Below are 13,479 nucleotides of genomic sequence, written 5' to 3'. Positions count from 1 at the left end.
AGTTCAGGACGTGCCAAGCCACACCAGGGTTTTTTTTTTGTTTTTTTTTTTAATAAATACCACACAGTGCCCGCCGCAGCCTGGGGGCCATGCCCGCTCCACCAGTCCGTGCCCAGAGTTCAATGTTCGAGACGTGCCAGGCTACGGCTCAAGGCGTGAATCCCACTCCCCCCAACTCCCCCACCCAACCTACCTACCACCCAAAACGTGAATATATACAATATATACAAAACCATAATACACTCCAATAAACCAACATACATAATATATACTATACACATAACCCAAAAGCCTAAGGTCGGCTCTCCTGCAGCCCTACTTCATTTCATTTTGCCCAAATCAAAACAAAAAGCTTCATGGTGCACTCACAGCCCCCCACCAGGATTGGAGGTGATAAGCCGGACACAGACATCACAATGTACTATCCCTTGCATTTTCTCCCTATTCTCTCCCTAATTTGCCCTAGACTGTCCTTAGTCTGCCCCTCAGTCTGACCCTTCATGGAAACCTGTCCCTGCCCTATCCCTCCTCTCTCCCTATCCTGTCCCTCCTCTCTCCCTACTCTTCCCCTAGAAAATTAAGAAAACACTGTCCCTAACGAAATACAAGCCCTCTCCATAGGAGAGAAGCCTTAGATGTGCCCAGCCTCTCATACTCCAAAGAACGCACCTTCACCAGGTCACCCAGGATGTTCCTACAGACCGTCTCCACGGGGAGGACTTTCAGCTCCGTCGAGATTAAACACCGTGCACTCCAGATGTGGAACCTGACCACTAGGCTAACTAGGAATAAAGTGCAGCGGTCCCTGCCACCAAGACCTCTGAAGGCTCCATAAGCCCACTCCGCATAGGAGAGGTGTGCCAGCTGACGCCAGCCTATGGAGACCCCTACCCGTTGGTATACCTCTGTATTAAAGGGGCACTGAAGCAGGAAATGCTCCATGCTTTCCAGCACGTCGCTGCACTCCTGACGGGGGCAACCCCTGTCAATCAGAGGCCTACTCTTCAAGTTACCCCTTACATACAGTCTCCCGTGAAAGCAGCGCCAAGCCAAGTCCCAAAACTTCACGGGGACCCGGGTTGAATTCAGTAAACGTAACCCTCCCTCCAGGTCCCGACTTGGGCAGTCCTTGAGTGCCAGGGGCTTCTGGAAACGGGTCAACAGGACTCTTTCGTCGAGGAGCCTCCTCGTCAGAGTCCTGATCTCCCACATCCCCAGACCCCACCGGCGTATCACCTTCAGAACCAAGGTAGCGTAAGCCGGGAGATATCCATGCTGCGTGCGAAGGTCCTTCACTCGCCCTCCTGTCTCCCATTCCTGGAAGAAGGGCCGAAACCATCCCCGGCAGGAGTAGACCCACGGAGGAGCCCTTTCTTGCCAGAGGTTGCCTATGTTGATCTTAAAAAAGGTGTCTACAAGAAACACCACGGGGTTGACCATAGATAACCCCCCTAGTCTCCTCGTGCGGTATGTAACATCTCTCCTGATCAGGTTCAACCTATTCCCCCACAACATTAGGAAGAACAGGTTGTAGACCCGGGTCCAGAGAGGTTCTGGCAAAATGCATACGCTGCCCAGGTAGATGAATAAAGGGAGCAGGTATGTTTTGATCAGGCTAACTCTTTCCCGAAGGGTCAAAGACCAACTCTTCCACTGATTAACCTTGTGAGTGGCACCATCTAGCCTGTCTACCCAATTTTGCATGGGGTAATCCCCCTGGCCAAATTTGATGCCAAGAACTTTTGCTGAAGTCTGGGGCACCGGAAGAGTGTCCGGGAGATCAAACACAGGATCCCCCCTTCCTAACCAGAGACTTTCGCACTTATCCCAGTTGACTCTGGACCCGGATGCCTCTGAGTAGGCATCCACCTCCGACACCACAAACTCCGCCTCCTCCCTTGAGGATACGAAGAGCGTGACATCATCGGCGTATGCCACTGCCCTCAGGGTAGCCTCCAGCACTGCCCGGTCCATCCCGACCCCTGCTATAGGTCCACGATCAACCCTCCTAAGAAAGGGATCTATCGCAAACACATACAACAGGGGACTTAGAGGACAGCCCTGACGGACACCGGAACCCACCTCAAAAGGGCGGCCAAGCCAACCGTTCACCAGCGGGAAAGTCTCAGCCCCTGCATACAATGTTCGCAGCCAATCAACAAACCCCACTGGCAGGCCATATCTCAGAAGGACTGACCAGAGGTACTCGTGATTAACCCGATCAAACGCTTTGGCCTGATCCAAGGACAGCAAGTACCCCTCCCAGTGACCAGCCCTACCCTGCTCCACTGCCTCCCGGACACCAAGAACAGCGCTAAAGGTGCTACGGCCTGGAACAGAGCAATGCTGCGCCCCCGAGAGGAGCTGGGGTGCAAACTTGACCAACCGATTAAACAGCACTTTTGCCAGAACCTTCCTGTCCGTATTGAGAAGTGCTATGGGACGCCAGTTCTCAATACGGCTCGAGTCTTTACCCTTTGACAGAAGGATCAAAGCTGACCTCCTCATTGACTTTGGCAGAGTGCCCGAGGAAAGACACTCATTTAATACCTCCGTCAAGAGGGGACTCAAGAGGTCCTTGAAGGTCTTATAATACTCGGATGTTAGTCCATCCGGTCCTGGCGATTTTTTGAGCCGGAGCCCATCAATCGCTAGTTTAACTTCCTCTATTCTGATCTCTCCTGTCAAAACATCAAGAGAGGTGTCTACCCCCGGCTCAGGGACAGTTTCAGCCAGGAAAGCCGACATCACTTCCGAATCTAGATCCCTCTTTCCCAAGAGTTGCGAGTAGTAGGATCTGACGACCTCCAGAATCCCTGATCTGGATCGATTCAGGGATCCTGTACTATCGATCAGTCCAGTGACCACTTTACTATTCACTGACATCCTACAGTTTCTGTAAGGGTCGGGCGAGCGGTACTTCCCGAAATCCCTCTCAAAAACCAAGGATGCGTGTCTATCGTACTGGCACTTCTTGAGCAAAGATTTCACTCTGGAGATCTCCTCGCGGCTACCTCCAGTCGAAACGAGATGTTCGAGTTTCCTCCTCAGGCCGTTGTACAGGCGGTACCTGTCCAGGCATCTGAGGTTGGAGAGCTCTCGGAAGAACCTTGCCGCCCTCCTCTTGAACATCTCCCACCACTCTGACTTACTGCTACAGAGATCCAGTAATGGTACCTGGCTCTGCAGAAAATCCTCAAAGGACTGTCTTATCTCTGCTTCCTCCAGGAGTGATGAATTCAGTCTCCAAAAACCTCTGCCCATCCGGGGGGTCTCTGCAACATTCAGAGAAAACAATATTAGACAGTGATCGGAGAATTCCACCTCAACAACGGACACTGGTGAAGAGATGGCTTCCTCCTTCAAATAAAACCTGTCTATTCTAGACCTGCTCTGACCTCTATAATAGGTGAACCCCTCGTGGCCTGGGGTGTGCCGGATGTGGACATCCACCAGGCGAGCCTCGCTAGCTATACTATTAAGTGCGACGCTGTCAAAAGTCAACCGCCTGTCTCCAGAGCCTCCCCTATCGCGGGCTCTTGTGACTGCATTAAAGTCACCTCCAAAGACAACTTGGCGGCTGGTAAAAAGGTAGGGCTTGATCCTCATAAAGAGACTCTTCCTGTCCTTTTTTGACTGGGGACCATAGATGTTGACAAGTCTTAATTCTTGTCCCTTCATGAGGACATCTAAGATCAGGCACCTTCCCATTTCTAATTCAATAACTCGTCGGCATTCAACCGCTGCGGTAAAAAGTACCGCCACTCCGCTATACGGCTCGGCCGCAAGAGACCAGTAGGAAGGGCCTGACCTCCACTCCCTTTTTGCCTTATGTATGGCTGCCAAATCAGACAGTCTGGTCTCCTGCAAAAATAAAATGTCGGCTTCAACGCGGCCGAGAAAATCAAAGGCCGCAAATCTAGCCGTATCAGACTTAATGCTGGCAACGTTAATTGATGCCAGAGTCAGCGGAGTGGGTGCCGCCATCATGAGTGATTAAATTAGACGGCTTTCTTCCTCACACCCGCTTCCTCGGGGTCAGAGGAAAGCCCCTTGCCTCTTTTTTTGGACACAGATGTGTCCATAGCAAGGGATCCCCCGACCCCGTCGTCCTTGTTTCCAGGCTCCAGAGTAGCCTCCACCCCGGAAGGAACTATGCCTTCACGAGGTGGAGACTCAGCGCCCCCTGTTGACCCTTTCTTTGCCCTAGGAACCTTGCCCTCTGCCTCCCCCTCAGAAGAGGAGGAAGAGATGTCTCGGAGGGCTCGGAACCTATTGGAGAGTCCAACTGGAGGTGAGCAGGCATTTCCTTCCAGTACTTGGCCCGGGGTGGGAGAAGATCTTGAATCCCCCCTTCGTTTCCTTCTCGTGGCACCTAGCTTACGCCGTTTCTCTAGCCATCTCTTGCCTTCCCCATCCACACTTTCACAGTGGGAGGAATCTGCAGAGTTGGTCTCCTCCCTCTGGATCCTCCTGTCCTCCTCATCTAAATCGCTGTCCCTCAAAGCCTCAGCCGCGAGATTTGCTTCTGGAACAGGGGCCACCATCGACCCACCTGCTGTGGGCGCTCCTGTCAGCTCCCTGCTCCGTCTGCGTTTCTCCTGACGCCTCTGCTCTGCAGGCGTCTTTTGCCGGTTCTTCCCTGGCTCCTGAGCTCCTCCACCTCTGCTGGTCCCCTCACCCCCGGAGGCCACATCATGACCCTCATCCGTAGGTGCTGAGACCGCATTGGCAAAGGAGCGCGGACAGCGACTAAATGGGTGACCGAGGTCACCACACAGGTTACACCTAATCTCTGCACAGGAGGCGGCTAGATGACCCAGACCCCCACACAGAGCGCACTTCAAGGTCTTACAAGCGGCGCTCAAGTGTGAGGGGTCGCCGCACCTGTGGCAGAGCTTCGGCTGCCCCTGGTAAAAGGCCAAGATACGATCCCTGCCGAGGAAGGCTGCAGATGGTATGTGTGCCACTGAGTTACCTGAACGCTTCAGCTTGACCATGAACGTCCAGGCCCCAGACCATATGCCGTGCTCATCCCTGTTCTTTTGGGGCATCTCCGTCACCTCTCCGTACCTACTGAGCCACGTCATGATGTCAAAGCAAGAAAGTGACTCATTACGAGTCAAAACGGTCACCTTCTTGATACCGTTCTGGCGAGACACCACCTGGATGGCAAAGTCTCGCCAGCCGGGCTCGTTTTTCACCAGCTCGTAATTCCCCCAGAAGATTTCTAGGCCCTCTGGGCGAACGAAACTGATGTCAAACTCAGACGTGCCGTAGGGATGGATCAGGGCAAAGATGTCAACCGCCCTGAAGCCCATCTTCAGCAGAAGCTCCACTACCCTTGCCCTCGGGGGGCATGCATCATTGCCTCTCCAACGAAGACGGACCACATTCCTACGACCTGCGTCCTGCCCGGGTGTCGGTAGGGACCATACGGTCTCCCCCCTTTGCTCTCGGAAGGCACCCAAGCCATGTCTCTCTTTCCAGAGAGATAGATCCACCTCTCTTCCTCCAACTGTGATTGTACTCTCCCCCTTCCGTAAAGCCTCCAGGAGACGCTGTTGCAAAGCGCCCTCCCTAGAGCCTGGAGACAAGGAGGACCCCTCCCCTCCAGCGGCGACACTGGCATAACTCCTACCAGGTGTTGTCGCCGCCGGAGGGGCGACTGGACCCCATGACCCCTCTGGCCTAACTACCTTATCCCCTGGGCCTCCAGATTCCTGGCCGCCAGGGGGACCCGAGGTGCCCGGAGGCCCAGCAACTGCAGAGGAACGTGTACCCTCGGCCTTGTCCCTTACATCTGCCGCACGCTCTCGCACATTCATCCCCGGATCTACCACTTTTTTCCTTGGATCATGTGGTCCGCGGGTCCTGGCCTCTCCGGAGGTAGATGGTAAAGCCTCCGGATTTTTGCTTGTGTTTTTACTTTTTCTTTTTTTCTTTTTTGCCTCCGCATCACTGGAGGCGCGGGATCCGGCCTGACTTGCTCCCAAATTATGGGAGACCCCAGATTTTAGGTCCGCAGCCCCCTCCGCATCACAGGCAACACTTGCTGCATTAGTGGCACCGCTGCCACCCTCCTTGCCGTTACCGCGACCTGCATCTGTACTGGCCTTTACTGCACCTTTCTTACTGATCTCCTTGCCCTTGTTACCAACTAACACAGGGACAGGGGGTCTGACCAGCTGGGCCCTTTTCTCCCCAACTTCCCGCTCCAGGCCCACCACAGAGCCAGAGCCAGGGGGGTTTTTGGGGTCAGAACTCTGATCCGACTTTGCAGCCAGACCAGAGCTCCCAGGGACGAACACAAGCTTTTCCTGCAGCTTCTCTGGTTTCTTTTTCTTTTTCTTCATCTTTGTGTCCTGCTCTGGCAACTCGTCGCCAAACATGAAGCCCTCCATATGTACAGAGGCTTCCGGCTGCGGGGTCTTCTGTAGCTGCAATCTCCCTGTTCTTTCCTCCACCTCAGATTCCCCTGAGGTGGAAGGCAGCGCAATCTCTTCAGGTAGCTTGTCTCTGGGACTTGTAGTGCCTCTGGGCGTTGGTGCTAGCTCTTGAGAGCACACAGGCTGCTCCAGGGTCTCCTGCACATCCTCAAACAACTCTTCATCTGAGGCTTCACAATCACTTGACTCGGTCTGCTCGTGGTCACTGCACCTTGCCGCCATCTTAGCAAACCGGTCGTCGTTCAGAATTTTTTCTTTAAAGGGCCCGCTCTCCTCCAGGATCTTTGCCCTCACCGCTTCCCACATCTTTATGCAGTCTTTGCACTTTTTTATCGCTGACCTGGCTTCTGCCTGTTTGTCTTTAGAAGCTTTTTGCTCCAGTAACATTTTGGCGTCACGGAGCTTCCCTTTTTGTACCACCAACATTTTCCCTGCAAAGTTGTAGTCGGTGATGTTTTTAGCCAGCCTGGAGGCCAGCTCAATCACAGATTCCTCCTTCTTTTTGTCACTCCACATTCCCGTGCTTACCGGTATCTGCGGCTCACCTGCTCTCCTGCGGGTCTGGCTGCGCGTAACCATCTCACTCCCGGTGCTGTCAGAAGCTGCCGTGCTGACAAACGGAGCCACGCTGCTGCAGCCACGGCCCGGACCCAGTCTCTTCTTACCTCCAGCAGCTCCTGTCTTCTTGCGGGCTGCTGGCATTTCTGGCACCCGCGGCAAAGTTTTTTCTGATGTCGCCACTGCCATCACTTCCCTCCCTCCCCCCGAGTGGCCCCGGGGGGAGGAGGTGCGAGACTCCATCTCCAGAGAGGCCCAGAAAAGTGCACCTTCTCTGGGATCCAAGCTCAGCAAAACTTCCTTCTCTGACCACACCCTGGAACTTGCAGAGCTTCACCAGCACACACCTACTCCAGAAGCTGCACTCACTATTCTGCTGGTGGAGTCACTGTGTACATACATTACTTATCCTGTACTGACCCTTAGTTACATCCTGTATTATACCCCAGAGCTGCACTCACTATTCTGCTGGTGGAGTCACTGTGTACATACATTACTTATCCTGTACTGACCCTTAGTTACATCCTGTATTATACGCCAGAGCTGCACTCACTATTCTGCTGGTGGAGTCACTGTGTACATACATTACTTATCCTGTACTGATCCTGAGTTACATCCTGTATTATACTCCAGAGCTGCACTCAGTATTCTGTTGGTGGAGTCACTGTGTACATACATTACTTATCCTGTACTGATCCTGAGTTACATCCTGTATTATACCCCAGAGCTGCACTCACTATTCTGCTGGTGGAGTCACTGTGTACATACATTACTTATCCTGTACTGCTCCTGAGTTACATCCTGTATTATACTCCAGAGCTGCACTCACTATTCTGCTGGTGGAGTCACTGTGTACATACATTACTTATCCTGTACTGATCCTGAGTGACATCCTGTATTATACTGCAGAGCAGCACTCACTATTCTGCTGGTGGAGTCACTGTGTACATACATTACTTATCCTGTACTGCTCCTGAGTTACATCCTGTATTATACCCCAGAGCTGCACTCACTATTCTGCTGGTGGAGTAACTGTGTACATACATTACTTATCCTGTACTGCTCCTGAGTTACATCCTGTATTATACTCCAGAGCTGCACTCACTCTTCTGCTGGTGGAGTCACTGTATACATACATTACTTATCCTGTACTGATCCTGAGTTACATCTTGTATTATACTCCAGAGCTGCACTCCCTATTCTGCTGGTGGAGTCACTGTGTACATACATTACTTATCCTGTACTGATCCTGAGTTACATCCTGTATTATACCCCAGAGCTGCACTCACTATTCTGCTGGTGGAGTCACTGTGTACATACATTACTTATCCTGTACTGCTCCTGAGTTACATCCTGTATTATACTCCAGAGCTGCACTCACTATTCTGCTGGTGGAGTCACTGTGTACATACATTACTTATCCTGTACTGATCCTGAGTGACATCCTGTATTATACTGCAGAGCTGCACTCACTATTCTGCTGGTGGTGTTGGTTATTTTGTATAAGAAAAGAACAATACATGCTGGGAGTTGTAGTTAATAGTGACATCGGTGAGTAGCTCGCTTCTACTAGCTGCAGTGTTAGAGGTAAGACAGGGGATCATCACACAGGGGCAGCGGTTTGTATGTTGACTGTCTTCTGTCTTGCGATCTCCTTACGGTAGATGAGATGGGACCAGCAACCTATTTTCTTGGCCCCAGTAATCTGCTTCCCGGCGTCTCGTGTTCTCACATGTTCTCTGGTTTCCTGTATCTGGTGACTCTGGTACTGGTGGTTGTTGTAACGTTATATGTAAAATGTATCTTTCTCTTTGCAGTGCCCCCCCACTGACTGAGAAGGAGGTCGAGGTGAGTCCCTTGTGCAGTCGCAGAGTTTTCTGGTGTGCAACAAACCTGTCGGGTTTAAGAGTATTCCGGACAAATTTGTAACTAGTACTTCTAATGCAGGCAGACCAGGCAACTGCGCTGAGGCCTACGGGCCAGGAGGGCCAAGGGCCGAATAGCATGGGCTCTTTGCCCCGGCCAACAGCACGACTCACAGTTCTGGGTGTCCGGATGCCACTTGGCTGGGTGCAGATGCTGACTCTTCCCCTTCCCTCTTGCTCTCTCACAATACTATAATGAAAGCAGGAGAGAGGGAGAGGAGTCCGCCTTTCAACTGAGCTGAGCAGCATCCGAATCGGCAGGACTGTGAGTTCCAGGAAGACTTGTGCTGCTGGCAGGACTTTCAAGAGGAGGGGTGGACACAGAGCAAGCACCAGGCATTATAATGTTGAGCAGCCCGGAGGGGGCACTGCAAGCTTGAGCGGCCCGGAGGGGGCACTGCAAGCTTGAGCGGCCCGGAGGGGGCACTGCAAGCTTGAGCGGCCCGGAGGGGGCACTGCAAGCTTGAGCGGCCCGGAGGGGGCACTGCAAGCTTGAGCGGCCCTGGAGGGGCCACTGTAAGCGTGAGCGGCCCGGAGGGGCCACTGTAAGCGTGAGCGGCCCGGAGGGGCCACTGTAAGCGTGAGCGGCCCGGAGGGGGCACTGTAAGCGTGAGCAGTCCAGAGCAGGTACTTTAAGTGGTACATCCATGCGGCACACTAAAGTGCCACGCCTCAGTACGGACGCAAGATGGTATCCTATTTAAAACTGCAAACACCTCTCATAATGTTGCAAGAACCAATTGCACCACTACAGGCTAAGATGGAAGGACTCCTGTCCCTTACTAATCAGGGAAAGTGGGGAACCTCTGCCTAAAAGTGGAGTCATTGTCCCAATAAGGACGGCCCCACTGTCTTCATCTGTGACCTGGCTATCCGTGATTTGGAACCTGGAGATATGCACCAAACACGGGACACAACACTGCTCACACACACTGTACACAGAACAGGACAGTTCACACCTCATGTCTGGCCACCTGCACAGACATACAAAACACGTCGCTGTTCACACCAACACACAGAGTCATGCATGCCACGCAGAACAGGACTGCACATACACCACGTCTGGCCACTTGGGGGTATTATTAATTTGTGTGACCACAGATCTACTGTCTCCAATATTTTTTTTTCTTTGTGGGGGGGGGGGGGGGGGGGACGAGTAATTCTGGGTTTTGTTATGGGGTCCCATGAGTTCTATGTATTCGCCTGGGCGTTACAGTAATTTTGCAAACATTTTACTTTCCTGATTTTGTCCTGATTTATCATATACTGCAGTCACACCTAAAGCTGCATTTAGAATTCTCCTGGTTTCCTGGTACCAGAGTGCAATGCATTATGGGAATTTAGACAATTGCCGTAGTCACTATTTGTATACTAATTGTTAGGTCACATGTCTGACAGCAGATGGAGGAATTAAGCCATTGTTGCTTCCAAAAGCGACTAGCAGAAGTTTTGGGCAGCTTTGGTCTTGACTAGAGTAGAAGACTTGAAGATCAACACAAGATGAATGAAAGCGGTTTTTATTACAGAGATATTGAACTGTTACTCATCTGCAGGTTCCCTGTAAGAGATAGAATGTAACAAGGTATAAAGGGCCCCTGTAACCTCTTAAAGGAGAACTGCTAATATTTATATGTACAGTTAAAGATAACTTGAATGGAAAGTGATTCAGAGGATGTGAGCAGTGATATACATAGAGCCCATGGGGCCCCATAGCCAAACTAAGAGCTAGGGGCCTCTGCAATAGAACAGATTACATTTATATATAAATGGAGACAGCAGATCTCTTTTCAGAACCAGGCGGGGTTCGATCCAGCGGCCCAGCTCTAGTATACCTATGGATAATACAGTCACAACCTAATAGGCAAACACCAGTTGTACATAGTGATTCCAGTACAGTTACCTCAAGTGATCACAAGTGATATCTGCTCTGATTGGAGTCATCTTCTTTATCTGGTCCCAGACTGCCATGATGGCTTCTCCAGTGTTGACTCATCTCTGAACATTATTTAAATCCAGCTGATATCCCTCATACCCCTCTCAGCGCCCCTAATAGTAATAGTGCCCTCTGTGTTCACGCAACATAATAATGCACCCTCTGTGGCCCCACAAGATAATAAAACCCCCTCTGTAGTCCCACTTTGTAATAGTGCCTTGCTTGTGCCATTCAAAGTAATAATGCCCCCTTAGTGCCTTTCAAAGTTATAGTGCCCCCTTTGTGCCATTCAAGGTAATAGTGCCCAGTCTATGTACTTCAAAATAATAGTGCCCCCTCTGTGTTCCTTTAAAGTAATAGTGCTCCATCTGAACCGCTTGCAGTCTTCAGCTCAATCACCCTAACCCACCCGAAGCTCCATTCATAGTAGCGCTGATGCTGCTGGACATGGCGCGGTTCTATGTAGAGCTCGACTCCTCCCCTGTCTCCAGCACTTTACTGTACTGAGAGCAGGAGACAAAGGGAGGAGTTGGCCTCTGCCGAGAACAGCACTGTGTCCAGCAGCATCAGTCATGAACGTTCTTTTGCACTGCTGAGGCTAGAGTTTTGGGTCAGGGGAGCCTTGCATTCAATTGCTGGAGTGGGAAAAGAAGGCCTGGTCTACAGCTTCTATAGAGCTACACTATGTTAACAAGAGTATTGGGCCGCACAATGAGGGTGATGAAATTTGATTTGATTCACATTTTTTAGTACGGTGTTAGACTGCCTTTGGCCTCAATGACGGCAGTAACCCTTCGTAGTCGCCTTCCACCAAATACCATAGATGTGTGGAGGGATTTTCCTCCATTCCTCGAGAAGAGGTTCAGATAGTGATGGGCGTGTTGGACGCACGGATACGGCATGTTAGTTCAACTCAAAGATGCTCAATAGGATTGAGATCCGGACTTTGGGCCAATGAAGTCTGCAGACGTTCTGCCCCCCCCACACTGCGTGCCGTATGACATGGTGATCGTCATGTTGGTGGAGACACGGAGCTGTGCCAGACTATTACCACAAGGGAGGTGATGCCACATTGTCCGGGATGTGTCCGTATGGACTTCACTATAACCAATGGCTGTAGTCCTTCCCAGCAGAACCCCCCCCCCCCCCCCACACACACACACCATAACAAAATCTCCTGCAAACCCCACTGTTGGGGTGACACAGCCACATAACAACCACTTTCCAGACAACTGCGACACCCAAGTGCCGCCATCCGATTGGAAGATGGAGTCCCGTGATTCATCTGTCCACAACACTTGCTTCCACTCACTTACAGTCAGTCGTGCCGAGCCCCATCACAGGAGCCGCTGTGCATTCACTGCTGTGATGTTGTTTACAGCCACTCATCCATGGTAACCCTTCGTATGCCGTTCCCTACAGAGGGTTCTGGTACTAATGGATGTTCCAATCACCTGTGACACCACCTGAGCGTGGGCAGACGATGTATGTGATGTCTTCACAGCTCCTACAAGGCTTCGTTGTCCACATTCTGTCAGTTTACGAGGTCTCCCTGAACGTGGCAGCACCGCACACACCGGATGGTCTCCATCTTCCAATAACATGGCCAACAGTGGACCTTGGAAGGTCTAAGAGTGCTGCAATGTCTGTACTGATTGGTAGGTGACATCCTCCGACCAGACCGCGTTGTCAGCTCTACACCTAGTGACATCCCCGCACCAGACCCCATTGTCAGCTCTACACCTGGTGACATCCCACCACCAGACCCCGTTGTCAGCTCTACACCTGGTGACCTTCCCCACCAGACCCCGTTGTCAGCTCTACACCTGGTGACATCCCACCACCAGACCCCGTTGTCAGCTCTACACCTTGTGACATCCCACCACCAGACCCCGTTGTCAGCTCTACACCTGGTGACATCTCCCCTGCCAGACCCCGATGTCGGCTCTACACCTGGTGACATCTCCCCCGCCAGACCCCGTTGTCAGCTCTAGACCTGGTGACATCTCCCCCGCCAGACCCCATTGTCAGCTCTACACCTGGTGAAATCTCCCCCGCCAGACCCTGCGGTCGGCTCTACACCTGGCGACATCCCTCTCCACCAGACCCCGTTGTCACCTCTACACCTGGTGACATCCCCTCCCACCAGACCCCATTGTCAGCTCTACACCTGGTGACATTCCCCCACCAGATCCTGTTGTCAGCTCTACCCCTGGTGACATCTCCCCACCAGACCCCGTTGTCAGCTGTACACCTTGTGACATCCCCCCGACCAGACCCCGCTGTCGGCACTACACCTGATGACATCCCACCACCAGACCCCGTTGTCGGCTCTACACCGGGTGACATCCCACCACCAGACCCTGTTGTCAGCCCTACACCTGGTGACATCCCCCCCACCAGACCCCGTTATCAGCTCTACACCTGGTGACATCCCCCCCACCAGACCTCATTGTCAGCTCTACACCTGATGACATCCCCCCACCAGACCCCATCTTCAGCTCTAGACCTAGTGACACCCCCCCCCACCAGACCCCGTTGTCCCTCTACACCTGGTGACATCCCCCCCGCCAGACCCCGTTTTCAGCTCTACTCCTGGTGACATTCCCCCGCC

The 13,479-nt window shown here is 52.3% G+C and overlaps 1 protein-coding gene across 2 annotated transcripts in view; it reads left to right on the top strand.

The window, feature by feature from the left end:
- The window catches only part of IRAG1 (inositol 1,4,5-triphosphate receptor associated 1), a 125,351-nt gene that overhangs the window by 88,723 nt on the left and 23,149 nt on the right, over positions 1-13,479 (top strand). For both annotated transcript variants that reach the window (XM_066583545.1, XM_066583544.1), the window contains one exon: positions 8,825-8,855. In XM_066583545.1, the coding sequence (XP_066439642.1) occupies positions 8,825-8,855 (31 nt within the window). The remainder of the gene's footprint in view (positions 1-8,824; positions 8,856-13,479) is intronic.

This window comes from Eleutherodactylus coqui, chromosome 11 (assembly GCF_035609145.1).
Source record: "Eleutherodactylus coqui strain aEleCoq1 chromosome 11, aEleCoq1.hap1, whole genome shotgun sequence".
Classification (NCBI taxonomy): domain Eukaryota; kingdom Metazoa; phylum Chordata; class Amphibia; order Anura; family Eleutherodactylidae; genus Eleutherodactylus; species Eleutherodactylus coqui.
This window is presented reverse-complemented; position numbering and strand designations above follow the sequence as displayed.